At 46.3% G+C, this 17,743-nt stretch overlaps 1 protein-coding gene across 1 annotated transcript in view; it reads left to right on the plus strand.

The window, feature by feature from the left end:
* Positions 1-5,232: 5,232 nt before the first annotated feature.
* Positions 5,233-17,743, plus strand: part of LOC137542160 (protein FAM83C-like) — a 65,826-nt gene continuing 53,315 nt past the window's right edge. Inside the window, exon 1 of the mRNA XM_068263878.1 lies at positions 5,233-6,051. Coding sequence (XP_068119979.1) covers positions 5,551-6,051 — 501 coding nt within the window. The 5' untranslated portion in view covers positions 5,233-5,550. The remainder of the gene's footprint in view (positions 6,052-17,743) is intronic.

Genomic DNA, 17,743 nt, shown 5'->3' on the forward strand with positions numbered 1-17,743 from the left:
GCCAACAACAGAGCTGCTCAACTCTTCCACACAGTGGAATCACTCTGCAATCCTTCCTGCCTAAAAGCCCCAACCGCATTCTCCAGGGAAAGGTGTGAAGAATTCTCTGCCTTCTTCACAAACAAGGTGCCTACCATCCGTGCCAGCATTACACCAACATCAAATGACCACTGGACTTTGCATCTGCCTACTACCGTACCACCATGGCAAGTCTTTGACACTCTGAGTGAAGATTTTGGAATTCTCATTCAAAGTCTCCGCCCCACTACCTGCGACCTGGATCCTGGCCCAACTGGATCCTTAATGCAGTGCCCAGAGCTGATCAGGCCAGCACTTCACAAAATCACTCAGTGCTCCTTGCAAAGTGGACTTTTCCCTGAAGAACTAAAGAAAGCAATCATAAAACCCCTCTTGAAGAAACAATCACTAGATCCTGATTCTGTAACCAACTACAGACCTGTGGTGAACTTACCATTCCTATCAAAAGTTATCGAGAAAGTAGTCGCCAACCAGCTGGAAGCCAGGCTTACAGATAACATATTTGATACTTTTCAGTCAGGATTCAGGAAAAGGCACAGCACTGAAACGGCATTAGTCCGAGTAATGAATGATCTACTTACTGCAAGGGACAAGGGTGATTGCTCAATTTTGATTCTTCTTGACTTGTCTGCAGCATTTGATACTGTGGATCATGAAATACTAATCCAGCGACTGAAGAATTACTGTGGCCTAAGGGGTACTGTTCTTAGCTGGTTTCAGACCTTCCTATCTGGCAGGACACAGCAAGTATGTCTTGGCACACACTACTCTAATCCAGTGCCACTTCCCTATGGAGTTCCACAGGGTTCTGTACTATCACCATTACTCTTTGCAGTCTACATGCTCCCACTGGGCAAAATAATCCAGAACTATGGCCTAGGATACCATTGTTATGCAGATGACACACAACTGTATCTGTCCTTCAAGCCTGGCACCCAAGACCCATCAGCATCCATAAATGCGTGTCTAGTGGATTTACAAAATTGGATGAACACCAGCTGGCTGAGGCTGAACTCTGACAAAACAGAGGTGTTGGTGGTAGGTGGTCCACACATGATGGATAAAGTTCAAAACGCTCACCACCTCAAACTAGCAATTGAGGGAGATACTGTACAGTATAAAGACTCTGTGCGAAACCTTGGGGTGATCCTGGATGGAAATCTAAAACTCAAACAGCAGATATCAGCTGTCGTCAAGTCTTCCTTCTTCCATCTAAGAAATATAGCGAAAATCAAACACCTTATCCCAGCTGAAGACCTACCTGCCCTGATTCATGCATTTGTATCCTCCCGCCTAGACTACTGCAACGCCCTGTTTATCGGATCTACAGAAAAGGTTCTGCGCCCCTTACACCTAGTACAGAATGCTGCAGCCAGACTCCTAGCCAATGCCCCCCACAGTTCACACATCACCCCAGTACTGCAAACTCTTCACTGGTTGCCAGTAAAATGGAGAATCCATTTTAAGATCTGCCTGCTGACATTCAAGGCTCTACACCACATGGGACCCAAATACATAGCGGATCTATTGGAACTTTATGCCCCTCCACGCACCCTGCGCTCTGCCAACAAGATGGAGCTGATTATTCCCAGGATACACTTAACATTTGGTGCTCTGGCCTTTTCCTACGCAGCCCCTACTCTATGGAACTCACTTCCACAATCAGTACGAGAGGCTCCCTCTCTGGACAGCTTTAAAAAAAGGCTAAAAAAAACTCACCTCTTTTCCCTAGCCTTTGAGACTGCTTAATGCAGGGTCACAGCGCTTTGAGTCCCCAGGGAGAAAAGCGCTATATAAATATTATTGTTATTGTTACTAGTGACCCCAGCCCAGGGTCGCAGGCAGCAGGCCACCACCAGCTACCCCAGCCCAGGGTCACAGGCAGCAGGCCCCAGCCGCCCAGGCAGCAGGCCACCAGCTACCTACTAGCTACCCCAGCCCAGGGTCACAGGCAGCAGGCCCCAGCTGCCCAGGCAGCAGGCCACCACCAGCTACCCCAGCCCAGGGTCACAGGCAGCAGGCCCCAGGCAGCAGCCAGCAGGCCACCACCAGCAATCCCAGCCCAGGGTCACAGGCAGCAGGGCCCAGGCAGCAGCCAGCAGGCCACCACCAGCTATCCCAGCCCAGGGTCACAGGCAGCAGGCCACCAGCTACCCCAGGGTCACAGACAGCAGGCCCCAGCCACCCAGCCCAGGCAGCAGGCCTCCAGGTCACAGGCAGCAGGCCCCAGCCGCCCAGCCCAGGCAGCAGGCCACCAGGTCACAGGCAGCAGGCCCCAGCCGCCCAGCGCAGGCAGCAGGCCACCAGGTCACAGGCAGTAGGCCCCAGCCACCAAGCCTAGGCAGCAGGCCACCAGCTACCCAGCCTAGGTCACAGAGGCTCCTAGAACTCCACTCGCTGCCAACCACATAACTGAGAAAGACCCTGAGGCTCAAAGAGCAGCCGAAGTTCTGAGGCTTTGGCCTCCTCCCCGGCTCCCCCTACAGCTCCTTGATGCTGAGAGAGACGTCAGGCGTACTCATGCTGGCCTGACGTCTCTGCATCTTCACCATGTGTGGCACCGGTGGGAAATACCAGAGCTGGACAGAGACGAGGAGACAGAGCGAGTGAATGATTGAGCAGCTAGCCATGACAGCAGAGAGAGGAGCTGCAGCCCGAGCCTGCCAGTGACAGCCTCTAGCCTGCCTCACAGACACCCAGAGGGACATAGCTGCCATAGCCAGCCCAGCAGAGTGCACAGAGACAGAGCCTGCCAGCCAGACACATGACAGAAGGGGAGGAGGTAATGTACAATGCTCTGTTGTGTTCCTTTTGCCCATACTCCTCTCTTGAATACTGTTAAGGCTGGTTTACACGGACGTCTGCGTGGCGTCGCTTTTGATGACGTGCAGGCTTTCAGCAGCCGTCGCGTCCGTATGCGGTCGGCGTTTTTATCTCCCAAGGGGGACATTACCCGTCGCGTTTGGCAGCCCCTGGAAGCTACATGTAGCTTCCAGGGCGGCCACGAACGCAAGCGAAAATCGAGACCCGAATGCCGCGTTCGTGTAAAAGCTCGGTGCAAACGTTTAACAAGACGTTCCGAACGCTTGAGGTAAGCGTTCCGCAAGCGTCCGTTTGAACCAGCCCTAACACTTTCTGTACCTGTCTATCTGCTTACCCTATGTCTCTCTCTCTGCCCACCCTCTCTAACCCTCCTTCCAACTCTCACCGAAATGCTGCCCACTGTACGATTATTTTCTGGTGAAATTTGCACGCATTGCGATTATTCTCTGGTGAAACGTTGCACTCATTGCGTTTATTTTCTTGTGAAATGTTGCACTCATTCTGATCATTCTCTGCTGAAATGTTGCTCTGATAGCGATTATTCTCTGGTGAAATGTGGCTCTCATTGCGATCATTCTCTGCTGAAATGTTGCACTGATTGCGATTATTCTCTGGTGAAATGTGGCCCTCATTGCGCTTATTCTCTGGTGAAACATTGCTGCTTTACGATTATTTTATGGTGAAATGCTGCCCCATTACAATTATTTTATAGTTAAACACTGCCCCATTACGATTATTTGGCACCTATGGGGGGGGGGGGGGGCATCCAAATTTTTGCAAGGGGGCCCAGTGATTTCTAGTTATGCCCATGACTACTACCTAAACTGAGGATACCTATAGACCTGGCTATCTATACTGGGGACACCTATATGTCTATATTGGGGACACCTATAGACCTGGCTACTTTATACTGTACTTATACTAATTTATATAGCACCAACATATAACGCAGCACTGTACAGAGTATGTATTATCTTGTCACTAACTGTCCCTCAGAGGGGCTCACAATCTGATCCCTACCATAGTCATACGTCTATGTATGTATCGTAGTCTAGGGCCAATTTTTAGTGGGAAGCCAATTAACTTATCTGTATCGTATCGTATTGGGATGTGGGAGGAAACCAGAGTGTCTGAAGGAAACCCACACAGACACAGGGAGAACATACAAACTCTTTGCAGATGTTGACCTGGCTGGGATCTGAACTGGGAACACAGCGCTGCAAGGCGAGAGCGTTACCCACTACGCCACCGTGCTGCCATACTACTGTACTATATTGTACTGCCATCTTCAGCAGTACTTCAGAGTACGTAGTCATGTCACTGACTATCCTCTGAGGATCTTAGAATCTAATCCTACCATAGTCTAATGTCCTATCATATTATGATGTATTTATATAGCACTGACATCTTCTGCAGCACTTTGCAGAGAACATAGTCCTGTTACTGACTTTTCTCAGGGGAGCTCACAATCTAATACCTACCACTATTTTGTGCGAGAGAACACTGGCTAATGTGTGTTTTTTTTTGGGGGGGGGGGGGGGGAACATTTCCTACTTGCTTTTTTAGGGTCACTTTACTTATACCCGGGGAGAAAAAATGGCCCCACCGACTTTGGGCTGCACTCTTACTAGGAAATTTTAATTGGCCACACCCACTGTATGTTATGGACATGCCCACTGCAGACCATGACCACGCCCATTTTTTACCGCGGCGCGCTACGTGCGCCAACGCCCTCCTCGGGGGGAGCCCAAACCCTAAATACAGCCCTGCCCACTGTAAAACCCTGGGCAGCTTGGTTCCATTTTGTGTGCTACCTTTCCATTGGATGGGGGCAGGGCGACATTTCCCTGGAAGATCACAAAGCTAATGTGTTCAAAAGAAAGTCATTAGAAGTATGAACTGTTCATTTGTCGGGTAGTTCAGCCTCCCTGGTTACTACCCGACAAATGAACAGTTCAGCCGCCCACAAAAAAGAAACCTAAATCTATAGTACAATAATATTCAGGCAATATCTATGCTATAAAAAAAAAAAACAATGCTATATATCTATATATATCTATGCTATCAAAAAAACAAACAAAAAAACCTAAACCTTGTAGTCAACTGCACATTCCAAAGTTTTATTTTTATTATTAAAGTACTCACGGACATAAAAATATGCAAATATTAAATATATGCAGTGTTTGAGTAACTCCTTCACACTGCCATTCACAGCCTATTTCAATGCAAGCAATTCATCTCCTACACTAAAGACTGCCTGTCCTGGCACAACTAGAGCAAGTATTTGATTAATTCATCTTTGAATAGTCCAATAAAACAGCATTGTGTTGTCAGCAGGGCTTATCTCCTGCCTGCTGGGACAAGTTGTATAGTAACTACAACAGTTGAGAAGGGCTGACATAAAACTCAACCAACAGGTATTTGGATGGGGGCAGGGCGACATTTCCCTGGAAGATCACAAAGCTAATGTGTTCAAAAGAAAGTCATTAGAAGTATGAGGAAGTCCAGTATAGGGTGACAGAGAAGTCGTGGAGATAGAGAAATTTCTTGAGGTGACAGGTAAATCGAAAGTGTGGCAATCAGCTGATTAGTATAAGAAGGCTGGGAAGTTTCTCGCAGGAACAGCTGTAAGGAAGAAACTGAAGCTGTGACCATTTGTTTTCTGGAAGCCTGGATATTCCTGCAGGGATGCTTAACCCTGAAGCCAGAAGAGGAGTGAGGACTGCTGGGCAGCTAAAGAGCAGAGTGGATGAACTGAAGAACCCTTGGAGAAGCAGTTCCCCTCTTGATCTGAATTACAATGAATCTGCACGTTTGGCTACAGATGCCCTGGTGGAACAAGGAGAAAAAGCATACATACAAGCACTCAGTGAGGAGAAAGAGCTGCCTTTTCTGTCAAGTCTGGACATTACTTATATATGCAAGAGTACCAATAGTATCAGTAAGACCCAGGATTCACTGCTGGACAAGGACTGGGATGGAGACCCTGAAAACTGTCCTTCAGACCTAACTTCTGGCACGTACTTCCCACTGATGTCTGATGTGGATGTCCCTGTCTTGGAACTAGGGTGGCCTGAAGTCCCTCCGCTGACACGCAGCAAAGGTACAGAAGCCCAAGTGATTTTCCAAAAGCACCGAAACAACAGCATCAAGGATCTGATCAGGTCCCTCATCAACAAAGCAAAATCAGTAAGTTTTTCTTCAATATGCTTAATGTGTGATAAAAACTATAACAGCAACAAGTAAATAACAATGATGGACTGCTTAGACAGAGAATGCAGATTAATCGTACAAGTATTACATTCAAATTCAATTGTATAGCCATTAACGTGAAAAGGTACATACAAACATGCGATAATGGTTGGCCCAAAACAGTCAATAACGACCATTTAGACTGAAGATCATTTGCGCAACTAGTGTGTTTACAGCAGCCATCTGACGTTGCGGAGGGCTTGTTTTTGTTATTTTTTAAGTGCGGGCGATTTTTCAAAATCGCCCTGAAAGCGCTTACACAATGATTCTTTATGAGATAGTTTATATCTAAGCGGTTCTTTTCCGATCCATTTAGATAAGCGGTGCTTGAGCCATTTTTGAGGAGATTACGCCTCAATAGAAGGTATAAGAAAAACGCAAAACACTCCAAAAACAGCTTTGTGGAGCAATTGCATTGGCGTGTTTAAGAATAAATACATTGTATTTATTCTTTCCTGGATCAAAGTGTTCACTTCCTGACTTGTGTCAGGGAGTGAATTACCAAAACGCTCGGGAAAAACGCGTCGGAAACCGCTAACCACAAAAAAGAATCACCCAACCAAGCGCCGGAAATCGGAAAGAAAAAAACGTCTCAAAATAAGCCCACCGCGGACGGACACGCGAGCCGAACGCAATGTGAGCAAGGCCTGAAAGGATACATTTGGCAATTTAAAAAAAAAACAGATTTACTTTCCTGGGGCTTCCTCCAGCCCCTAGAAAGCTGTGTGTCCCTCACCACAGCTCAGCTCTAAGGCAGTCTCCTGGGGTCCGCTCCGTAGCATTTGCCGACCCAGCCAGGTCGGTGGCCTCTGCAAATGCGGGAGGCCACACCACTCCCATAGCCAGGACCGTTCTGCGGAGCATTCTGCGCTCGCACATGTGCCGGGACCGCAACCTGGCTGGGTTGGTGGCTGCTACAGAGAGGACCCCTGGCGACAGAGTGAAGCTGCGGTAAGGGTCACATAGGCTTCCAGGGGCTTCCTGTAAGTAAATCACATTTTTTTTAAATTGCAATATGTATCCTTTAAGGTTCCCGCATGCTGAATCCTTAAATACCCCAAGCACGACCTCCGTTGTGTGCTGATTGTCGTCCTTCCGCTACCCCCTCCCCTTTATAGCAAAAGGAGGTTAGCAATGCAGATGTAAAAGCACCATTCCCTGATTTGTCATCCGAGGGATTCTTTCCCAATCCCCGATGGGCACCAATTATGGCATGCATGTACTTAGCATGCATGTACTCCGCCAGACAATAATCTTCATGACTATCTTGAATACAGCTGGGAAGTATTTGAAACAAGGTTTTACTGCCAGCTGTGCCCCTATTGGAAAGAGTTCTGCTAAGTTTTAGTTCTTCAATCTCAGTAGGGACACAAACCATAATAAAAACCTCAGATTTCCTCTACCTTTCTGACACTACTAAAAAAAATGTAGCTTTTATTGGTAATATATGACACAAATGGTGCAATTTCACCATCTTCCCATATTTTGTGACTCGGGAGCAAAAAGTGAGTAGAAATCTCTTCAGCCAGAACTAATGCCTGGTACACGCCATGCAATTTCCCTTCAAATCTATGGACCAAATCGATGATTTCCCACAGGTCTGATTTTATTTTAAATAGTTTTTCTGATCAATTTTCTTATCACTTTTGTACAAAAATGTCATGCTGTGTACCAGGCATACTATCTCTAGATCTGTACAGATACTGTAGATTAGCTGGCGGAAACAATCACCGTTGATCATTTTTAGCTGGTGGCAGTTTATGTATCAGCTGTAATGCTGGGAATACAACATATGTTTTTTCTGCAGATAGATGGTTCAAAAGATAATTTCCGACATGTTCGATCTTGCTTTCGATCATTTTATCGCTCGATTTCTCATAGAAGTGAATGGAAATAGATAAGAAAAGTTAAGAGAATTGAGCAGGAAATCAAGCAGAAAATCGATTGAAGAATCGATCGGACGGAAAATCGACCAAAAAAACGCATTGTGTGTACCCAGCATAACAGTGGCTACATGATTAGCCCTTTGACCTTGCAGTACTAAACTACTGCATGTACATACGCTAGTTCTGTGATAACTGGTCAATGGTTTTGGATGAGAATCTTGTTTGGATACAAGCATCCCCCAGTGTCATTGGCATCCCCTCCTGTGATTTGCTGAGTTACATACTGTTCAGCCATTCGCTTTGTAGTTCCTGCTGAGAGCTACAGAGGGACAGCTCTTTCTCATCCTCCTCCTTCCCCATACAGAGGGGCTGCTTGGTAGGGAGCCTAACATGTTATCTGGACCTTAAAACACAGGTAAACTGTCCCCCAATGTGATCATAAAAATTGTTTTGGGCAGCATATATCCCATCTTTACACAGCTCTGGCCATACACTGGCCCGATTTGCCGCTGTTTCGACAGCAGATTCGATCACTGGGATCGAATCTGCTGCCAATCGTTCGCGCTACACGCCGAATTTCGATCCATTTCGTCCGATCCCGTCGATCGCTCCGTGCGGAAAATTATCGTCGATCGCCCGCGGGTAGGGAGCGCGTCGCTAGCGGCGTTCGAGTGCCCGACGACCGACGCAATAGAGAGGCAATACATTACCTGCTCCGCCGGCGCGACTGCCCCCGCTGTCACCGCTGCTTCTTCTCCGCTCTGGTCTCCGGCATGCTTCAGTTCCTTCTGCCCGGCAGGAAGTTTAAACAGTAGAGGGCGCTCTACTGTTTAACCTTCCTGCCGGGCAGGAAGAAGTAAAGCATGCCGGGGCCGGAGACCAGAGCGGAGACGGAGCAGCGGTGACCGGGGGCAGTCGCGCCGGCGGAGCAGGTAATGTATGTGGCGGGGGAGGGGAGCGGCAGCAGCAGCACCACCACCACAACAGATTGTGAACGGTTTCAGGCTGAAATCGGTTCACAATCTGTTTGCAGTAGAGGTAGCCATACGATCCCTCTCTGATCAGATTCGATCAGAGAGGGATCTATCTGTTGGTCGAATCTGATGGCAAATCGACCAGTGTATGGCTAAGGTTTAAATCTTAGCTAGGAAAATACCTTGTTTGCTTGTACTCTCTGTGCAATCGCTCAATATTATTTTGGGTGACATGTATCTAAACCTTGTACAAATCTTTAGGCAATGGTTCAGACAGTCAATGGTGAAGTCCTCAGTAGGACAGTTAGTGACATAAATGGGGGGGGGGGGGGGGGGGGGGTTAAGGGTCTTAGGGTTAGGTATTGGTTGGGGAGGTGAGGTCAGTTAGGATTAGGCATTTTGTGATCGGGGATCGGTTAGGAATCGGTAGAGGTAAGGCTCGTGTGGGAGTAGGTTAGGGCATAAATATTAGCAAAATTTGCAACGAGGGATTGGGTAGAGTTAGGCATCAGTAGATGCTTGTGTGGGAACAGGCTTAGGCTAGGTGGTAGAATAATGGCAATTTTATCCATATTCCACTAGCAGGCTTTCTCCGGCACCCAAATTGCCATGCCCCATTTTTTTAATGCACAAACTCACAGCACGTGCAGCCAAAGCAAACAACTGGCAATATTGCTTGCTGTGCCTTGACAGAATCTAATGACAGAGGAACCCTGTCGGAACAATCAATCATTTCAGATGTCAAAATTTTATATCTGTACATACATTACATTTAAGCTTCCCCCTCAATAAAATTCTAAAATGGATAGTTTTGACAGGGGATCTACTTGAAGTTGGGTGTGGACCTTCATATAAAGCCCTTGTTTGGCTGCTCCGGTTAATAGATGACATATTTTATGTTCTTCCTTCTAATTCCTCGAAGCAAAGAATGCTAATAGTGGGTGTTCATTGACTACAGTAGACTTGCTCAGCCTTGCTCTGACTCTCTGGCCCAGCATGCAGGAATCTCTGAAGCACTTAGAGCTTCTCCCATGAATAGTCTCTAGTCTGTGCATGCCAAATGACTTCCAAACTATCCAAAGAGGTGAACACAAGATTAGATAAAAAATTCCAACCAATCTCACCACTACGTTGGGTTTATGCAAGGAACAGAAACTATCGCTCAATGACTTCATACAGTGACAGATGCAGTCGACGCATGATAACATGTTCCATCCTACAAGATTAATCAGCTAAGGAAGTCGTTTCCTGTAAATGAGAAGTTGCCAAATCTGACAGGAAGACATGAAACATGTGATGCATTTCCCTGAAGCACATAGCTATTTTGTTGTGATAAAAGGACTTCTTCCTGTGTTTGTATAGAATATAGAGTTATTTATAGTTTGTGGAGCAGAGAGATGCTGGGCCAGGCCATCACTATGCGGTCGCATAAGGCCTGAATAACTATTGCTCTCCAAGGTTGAGGATTTAAAGATCCCGGGCAAGCTCATGGAAAACCACAACTTCTAGGAGTGTGTAATGCCTGGTACACACCATGCAATTTCCTGTCAGATAGACGGGAGGAATCAATCATTTCTGACAGGTCTGATTTTATTTCCGATAATTTTTCTGATTGATTTTCCAATCACTTCTATACAAAGCTGATCAGAAAAATTATTGGAAATCAGATGTGGATTGGAAATCAGAGGGTCTCTGCTGGAATCTACTGAAAATCGTTCTGAAGTATATGGACAGAATAGATTCTTCTCTGAATAGATTTTGATCAAAGAGGAATCAATTATCAAACATTAAAAACCTATTTGTGTATGGCTACCTTAAATAAAGTCCTAAAGTTAGATGATTGCCAAAAATAACATGCACATTACTTCCACTTTACTGGGTGCTCCAGGGCCGTTCGAGCCATTTTCTAGTACCAGGCAGGACAACACACGCCACGCCTCTCCCCATACACCCCCCCCCCCCCCCCCCCCCCCCCAGCCAAATTCCAGGGAAAAATAGTTTGGGATGGTGTGATAAGGGGTTGGTTAGACTTTTTTGGGGATTTGAATTCCCACCCTGTGTCTCCATCTGTGAGATTCTCCATTGAAGTGGGGAAATCTCCCTCAAACAAGTGACAGAGATGGCAACTAATAAATGTTTCTTTCCTAGAGTGGAATTGGGGAAGACATAGACACAGTTAATTATTTTATTGTTAATTTGCTGTCTTGGTGACCAGCGCACTCTAACCACAAAGCTCTATGCACGTCCCAGGCCAGGAAGGATGGGAAAATCTTTTTATGGGAAGTGAAGACTGCAAATCTATCTGAAAATATAATATACATATATATATATATATATATATATATATATATATATATATATATATATATACACATATATATATATATATACACACACACACACACACACACACACACACACACACACACACACACACACACATATATATACATATATATATATATATATATATATATATATATATATATATATATATATATATATATATATATATACATACACATATACATACACACACACACTCAGTGTTCTCCCCAGGCTCTTTTAGCTGTGTGCTCCACCCGGTTAATTTTGGTGAGCACCCGGCTGTCATCAACTTACCTTCTCATCCTCATCCTATGCTGTAAGCAGAGTTGTGCCAGTCCTGCATTCCCCCGGTTGCACCCCAACCAGCTACTTTTTCATGCCAACCGGCTGGGAAAAAATTCTGGGGAGAACACTGCTTACACTAATAACATACAAATAATTAAATGTTTCCATGTTTTTATTGAACGCACCATGTAAATTTCATAGTGCAGGTGGAAAAGGAACGTGAACAGTGTTGCTCGAATGTACCCAAATTCGATTCGAGTACATTCGAATTCGGGTCCGGGGCAAAGTCGGATTCGATTGCGATCATCGAATTCGATTTGTGATCGGTAACTAAATTTGCAAAAAAATTCTTTTTTGTGAATTCGGAGAGCTTTTTTTTTTTTTTTTTTTTTTTTTAATATACTGTATATAAAAGGGAAATCACATTTAAATAGGTGCAATTAAAAAAAAATTGATGGAAAACTTCCTCCTCCTCCTCCTTCTCATATTCTTCCTTTTGAACCCAACTTAATGTTTTTTCCCTTACAGAACTCTACTGTTGTAATTTTTTTCTTCACCACCAGCATAGCTAAATTTGTGGCGTAATAGCTAGTGGCGCATGGCAGCAGCGTATAATTATGTGGACCGTGGTGGTGGGAACACAGACAGCAGGAGGATAAATACAGTGGGAGGAGGAGTAGTGACGTTTGGCAGCAGGCAATGTATTCTGTGGACCCTGGCGGTTGGAACACAGACAGCAGGAGGTTAAATACAGCAGGAGGAGGAGGAGGAGGAGGAGTGACGTTTGGCAGCAGGCAATGTAACGGGGCCATGGTACCTACCACGGCTGTAAATATACACCAACATCAGGAGGTTCCGGACAGCAGTCGTGAAGCCCACATTGTGTCCAATGCACAACTGGGACTGCACAGTTTTCAACCCAGACACCTCAGAATTATTATTCTTTTTTTTACAACAGTATATAGCTATTTTAGTGGTGTAATAGCTAGTGGCGCATGGCAGCAGCACATAATTCTGTGGACCCTAGCGGTGGGAACACAGACAGCAGGAGGAAGAAAATCGGCGCTGCGAAATATGTTGGCGCTTTATAAATACAATAAATACATAAATAAATAAATACAGCAGCAGCAGGAGTGACGTGTGGCAGCAGCAGGCATGTCATGGGCCATGGTACCTAGCCTTAGTACCACAGCAACTAAAGAAAAACCAGGCCAAATTATCAAGATCCAGGGACTGAAGGTTGATGTCAAAGAATAATTCCCAGGCACCTCATGTCTTCTCGCCGACAACAGGTGCCTGGAACGTGCCTTCAATCCAGGCCTTGTTGATCTTAAGGAATGTCAGTCTGTCCATGCCCTCTGTGGACAGACGAGAGCGCTTCTCGGTGACTACGCCACCGGCCGCACTGAAGCACCTCTCGGACAGCACGCTGGAAGGGGAGCAAGACAATACTTCCAGGGCGTACTGCGCCAGCTCACTCCACATGTGCAAATCGCTCCACCCAGAACTCCATGGGGTCCACAGGCTCCTCGCTCCTTTGAAGGACCCCATGTAGTCGGCAACCATCCGGGTCATGCGCTGGCTGTGACTTTGAGAGGAAGTGGTTGCTGCACGCACCTCCTCTCTCGGCTGCTGTACCGTCATGTACAGTGCCTTCGTCAATGACAGCAGGTCTCCTGGGCGCCTGACGCTGCTGCTGGCTGCAGGCACCGGCCGCTGTGCTGGCTGGACAGGGACAGAGGGGGTGGAAGGCTGGAGGAAGGCTTCCTCCAATCGCCGAAAAAGGTTCTCCTGCAACTCCCTTGTTCGCTGCTCACGGCCTCTAGCAGGCAGAAACTGAGCCCACATCTCCCTCAGCCGTGGGTCCAGGATCATGCTGATGCAGGTGTCCTCCCTCGCTTGTATCTGCTTGACCCTGGGGTCTGTGCGCAGGCAGCGCAGCATGTGCGCTGCCATGGGGAACAGGGTGGTCCTTCCAGCAGAGACATCAGGGTCAGCGTCCTACTCCTCCTCCTCTGGCCCCTGAGCCTCTTCCTCCTCTCTCCACCCTCGCACCACTGCTGCTGTGCTCTGCTGTTCCCCCTCAGCAGCAACGTCCAGCACCTCCAACTCCTCCTCATCCTCCTCCTCCAGGGACTCAAATCATTCTGCTTTGACAACTACATAGTGTAGTAAAAGAGGCAGTTATTTTAGACTACAAACTGAAGATGCCCACATCATGAAAAGTGCATTACACGTGCTTAGATCAGGTGTCTGGATCTGTGTACTGTAAGAGTTTGTAATGCTAAATTAACCTTCCACCAGTCATTTCACGGAAGTTGTCTAAAAGAAGCACCTATATAGAAGATATGTATTTAAAAGTGGTTATGAAAGCGACTGCCTAGCTGGTAAATATTTCTGTGCAGCCAATGCTATCTCTTTCCTATATACTATATATAGCTGCTTAAGTGGGTAGATGAAGAGGCATAATCCAACCACTCAAAGGCAAAGCAAGCAGCAGCATACTTCAAACTTGTATACATGACTATCTGTCTCCTCTCTCATTTCAGCAACTAGTGCGGGCGCTCAGACTCTAAAGCAGCCCACGGAATTAACAGCTGCTCTATCTAGCAGGAAGATTTCATGTCAGTTTGCAAATAGCTTTCTGCTTAAAGCAAACCTGAAATTAATATTTATTCGATAAATAATCAAGAGTCTTGTGTTCTTATTTTCAATTTAAAGAGAAGCTCCAGTGAAAATAACAATGAACAAAAGTGCTTAATTTTTACAATAATTATGTATGAATGATTTAGTCAGTGTTTGCCCATTGTAAAATCTTTCCTCTCCCTGATTTACATTCTGACATTTATCACATGGTGACATTTTTACTGCTGGCAGGTGATGTCAGTGGAAGGAGATTCTTCTTTCGTTTGTGGCATTTGGAAACAGCGGTTATTTCCCACAATGTAACAAACCTCCTACTGTATGTCGGCACCATGGTCCTGACATCACACTGGGAGGGGTTTCAAGACAATATCAGCTGTACAGAGCTACCGGATGACCCGTTTGAGAAAAGGAAAATATTTCTCATGGGAAAGGGGGTATCAGTTACTGACTGGGATGAAGTTCAATCCTTGGTCACGGTTTCTCTTTAACCTCCTGGGGACTGCCTAACGCCGATGGGCGTGACCACGGCGGCAGCCCCAGGATCACCTAACGCCGATCGGCGTCAAGTCATGGGGCTGCAGTTTGCAGGAGATCGCACGCAGGCTGCGCGCGCATCTCCTGCTTGTGGGGATCGCCGCTCAAGAGACTGTTAGCCGGCGAAACCGCCGTCTTTGCTGTTAGTACAGCGCTGCGATAAGCAGTTAGTTGAGGAGGGCATGCGATCAGACCCCACCAACAGAGAGCTCCGTTGGTGGGGGGGGGGGGGGAAATCACTCGTGTGCGGTGATGTGCAGCCCTGCAGCTTGGCCTTTTTATTAAAAACGTGCCTGGTCTTTAGGGGGGTTTACCACTGTGGTCCTCAAGTGGTTATGGTTTCAAGTCTGAGGTATTTTAAGCAGCCATGTCAGTGCAACATAAGATATAGTTTTAAGTTATAACAAAAGAGAAGCATTTACCTTTTTTACCTTAGACCATTTTGGCTTCTAGATACTTTTCAGAAGATCTGCCATCGCATACAACTGCAAATTTCCTGCTGTATTTACATGCATAAAGCACTGAATTTGTTAACCCCTGCAATGAGAAAAATAAAAAGCAAGCTTAGGGAAGTTGTTATTGGGACGGATCTTATATGTTCCCATGTTTATATTGTGTCACATGTAAGTCCAGGTATGCTTCAAATCTGACCAGAATCAAGAGGAGCAAAATGCTGGCTAGTCAATCAATTATCCTGGTAAATCATAGTTTGCCTGAGTAGGCTACCATTACATAATAATGTATGGCCAACGTTCGTATTGTCAAATTAAAATAATTACACAAAACCCTAATTTTACAACAATATGCAAAAACCCACATGAAAAAATTAACATGCAGCTGGATATGCAGACAACTTGTTAGCAAAACCTGCAGGCATTCTGCCAGCCTACTAGACAAGTCAAGACACAGAACATTATATCTCGCTTTTCTCCTGGCAGTCATCAGTAGGCAGTAGCAGTGTTAGGCAGTCTTGCCCAAGGCTGAATAGGTGAACAGGAAAAGTCAAGGTTTGAACCCAGATCTCCTGTGTCAGAGGCCTATCCCTTAACCATTACACTATCCAGCCACTAGACTACCACAAACATGAATGCGTTTTGGGAAGCAGCAGATGAGATAGGAAGCGGCTGGACAGTCCCGGTAGCCTGAGCAGGTGAGATTTCCAGTGCACGGGCACTGGGGGCACAGCGGACCAGGGGTCCTACGCATTTGTCAGTCATCGTGATATCGCATGCTGTGTCAGAGGCCTATCCCTTAACCATTACACTATCCAGCCACTAGACTACCACAAACATGAATGCGTTTTGGGAAGCAGCAGATGAGAATGGAAGCGGCTGGACAGTCCCGGTAGCCTGAGCAGGTGAGATTTCCAGTGCACGGGCACTGGGGGCACAGCGGGCCAGGGGTCCTACGCGTTTGTCAGTCATCGTGATATCGCATGCTGTGTCAGAGGCCTATCCCTTAACCATTACACTATCCAGCCACTAGACTACCACAAACATGAATGCGTTTTGGGAAGCAGCAGATGAGATAGGAAGCGGCTGGACAGTCCCGGTAGCCTGAGCAGGTGAGATTTCCAGTGCACGGGCACTGGGGGCACAGCGGGCCAGGGGTCCTACGCGTTTGTCAGTCATCGTGATATCGCATGCTGTTACCACCCAATCGACCAAATTGGACTGAGAATTTCTAGCATGCTCAATCGATAGTCAACCGAATTCGGCCCAAAATCTGACAAATTGTTAATCAGGCATGCTTGTTGTGGTACCATTCGATTAAATTATCAAATCGAAGGGTCAATTGGGCTGTAAAATAGATAGATGTATGGCCAGCATTACCTTTCTCCACACCATCAAAGTAGTTAAATAAAAGGAGGGGGGGGGGGGGGGAACAACATTATGCTGGAGTTGGACTTCAAGTTTGTAAACACTTCCATGAGAGATAATCTAAAGCCTCTTTAGAGGGACCCTGAAGAAGGATTATTCTACAAAGAAAAAGATTGTAAAGCAGCCACAGCAAATACCACCTGTCTGGAGTCATCCAGCAAGTCAATAAGCACACATCTGTATTAAGATGCGTACACACCCTTGATGGATGTCGTCCGTCGGGGATCCGATCCCTGGGCGACATCGCTGGGCTAGGCTGCACAGACGACTGTCGACTGTGTAGCTGACGACATACTGTGTTGCTGTGGTGTGCGTGTATGTACGTGTGTGTGGGTCAGTCGCTACAGTTATGGAGACAACAGCAAATTGTTAAGATCCAGTTTCATGTACAACAACCATCAAAATTAAGTTAGATGACACCTGTACTTGGCTTCCTGTCTTGTAAGATTTGGGTTGCCAAAGGGAAACTGGATTGCCAAAGGTAAACAATTCCCCCCAGTCAGAACCTGGCCATTTTATGGTCTCTGGAGCTTCCGCTATTGTCTCACAAACTGAAGCATTTGAAGAGGTGGGTCTGATAGAAAAATTGTGAGTCACACATCCAGACAAATTATAAAACTCTTAAATTTATGTGAAATCTAGTGAGGTTTTGGAACCTTAGCGATTTCCAAATCACAACGATGAGGTGCTGACTCACAACTCTTCTGCCAAATTGCATTGCTTATCCTTCCTCCATCCAGGGGTAACAAAAGGCCAATACCCTCCCACTAGGCTTGCCACCCATAGATCCTCACTGTGGCCATCGGTCCCAATTGATAAGTGACGTTTGTGGAGCGACAGAGTTTCTGATGTTACAACAAGAAAATCTCTATGGTGCAATGTCAGAAACTCTGCTTAGATCATGTTACTCAGTCAGTCTATAGACTTAGGCATAGATCAGCTGAGGTTCCAGAATGCTGCTATGTTAGCATTGCTGTCTTTACCAAGTCACTGGGCTAGGTCATGACCAGGTGTGCAAGGTGAAGGCATAAAACCTACACATGCATGATGATGCATCAGCCTGTATTTTCAGTCCTGTATGATTAGAACCTGTAAC

This window comes from Hyperolius riggenbachi, chromosome 12 (assembly GCF_040937935.1).
Source record: "Hyperolius riggenbachi isolate aHypRig1 chromosome 12, aHypRig1.pri, whole genome shotgun sequence".
Classification (NCBI taxonomy): Eukaryota; Metazoa; Chordata; class Amphibia; order Anura; family Hyperoliidae; genus Hyperolius; species Hyperolius riggenbachi.